The sequence below is a fragment of the Mus caroli genome, unplaced genomic scaffold (assembly GCF_900094665.2).
Source record: "Mus caroli unplaced genomic scaffold, CAROLI_EIJ_v1.1 scaffold_9775_1, whole genome shotgun sequence".
NCBI classification, from domain to species: domain Eukaryota; kingdom Metazoa; phylum Chordata; class Mammalia; order Rodentia; family Muridae; genus Mus; species Mus caroli.
Genome location: NW_018389048.1, coordinates 12,080 through 13,621, shown reverse-complemented (window position 1 = coordinate 13,621; position 1,542 = coordinate 12,080). Strand labels below are relative to the sequence as shown.

Here is a 1,542-nt window from a genome sequence, read left to right as displayed (position 1 = left end):
TACATACAATTATATTTGCATTCTCCTTTCTCCAGGACTGAAAAAAATCTCTGACTGCTCAAATCAAAAAGAGGATGGCAAATAGTTGCAGATATCAGAAAGCATTTGAATTATGTTTCAAAATTCATTGAGTGATAGGAGAATGGATACTCAAAATTTTTCTTCTATATAACTTTTTTTTTACATATACTTTCCAGAAGACCATGGAAGAATTAAATCATACCTCAGTGGCAGAGTTCATTCTTGCTGGTTTAACAGAGAATCCAGAGCTCCAATTGCCTCTATTCCTTATCTTCCTATCTGTCTATTTGCTTACAGTTGTTGGAAACCTAGGAATGATGATCTTGATTCTGATTAGTTCTCAGCTACATACACCTATGTATTATTTACTCAGCAGTCTGTCCTTTATTGACTGCTGTCAGTCTACTGTCATTGTTCCTAAAATGCTGTTGAACTTTGTGAAAGAGAAGAATGTCATCCTGTACCCAGAATGCATAGCTCAGTTCTATTTCTTCTGTACTTTTGTTGTTGCAGAAAGTCACATGTTGGCTGCAATGGCATATGACCGCTATGTGGCTATATCTAACCCTTTGCTTTACAAAGTAACCATGTCCTATCAAGTCTGTTTGTTGATGGTAGCTGTGGTGTATGGTATTGGCTTACTAAGTGCTACAGTTCACACTGTCTTCCTGCTAAGACTGTTTTTCTGTAAGGCTGATGAAATAAATCACTACTTTTGTGATCTTTTCCCATTACTTGAGCTGTCTTGCTCTAGTACTTTTATCAATGAAATATTAGCACTCTCCTTCAGTGCATTTCATATTATTGTACCAGCCATGACCATCTTTAGCTCTTACATCTTCATCATTGTCAGCATTTTGCACATTAAGTCCTCTGGGGGCAGAGTCAAGGCCTTTAGCACCTGCAGCTCCCACATCTTGGCTGTTACTATTTTCTTTGGTTCTACAACATTCATGTATCTACAACCATCTTCAGTCAGCTCCATGGACCAAGGGAAAGTGTCATCTGTGTTTTATACCATTGTTGTGCCTATGTTGAATCCCATGATCTACAGCCTGAGAAATAAAGATGTCAAAGTTGCCCTAAAAAAGTTACTACAAAACATGTTTCCTCAATACAAGGAGTAGATTTTCTTGGAAATTACTGCAGTGTACAGGAGGATATAGATTATAACAAACATTTGATAACATTAAGTATATGATTATTTGTTGTATGTTTTTATTTGGGAAAAAAGTACCAAAATAGAAGAAGATTCTCAGACTCATATCCATGGAGAAATATTATTCTCTGGTAAAAGCTGAGTTCATCCTCAGGTAGTCAACTATATCCCACCCTGAAGTTACTTCAAATTCCTTTGTCTGGTTGGTTATACTTACATATATGAATACTGCTCTATTATGCAAACTTCACAATATTAAATTTGGAATAAAATTTATTCTCTAGCCCTTGGTTGTCTCAATGGTTGTAGATGTCTTTTTTGATTAATTTGCAAATTAAAATATTTTTCCTTTGTGTGTATGT

General features: G+C 35.5%; 1 protein-coding gene across 1 annotated transcript; it reads left to right on the top strand.

The window, feature by feature from the left end:
* The first annotated feature begins 203 nt into the window (after positions 1–203).
* LOC110287907 (olfactory receptor 150-like) lies at positions 204–1,148 on the top strand. Its single transcript, XM_021154403.1, has one exon. The coding sequence runs from the start codon at positions 204–206 to the stop codon at positions 1,146–1,148; it is 945 nt and encodes a 314-aa protein (XP_021010062.1).
* Positions 1,149–1,542: the final 394 nt, after the last annotated feature.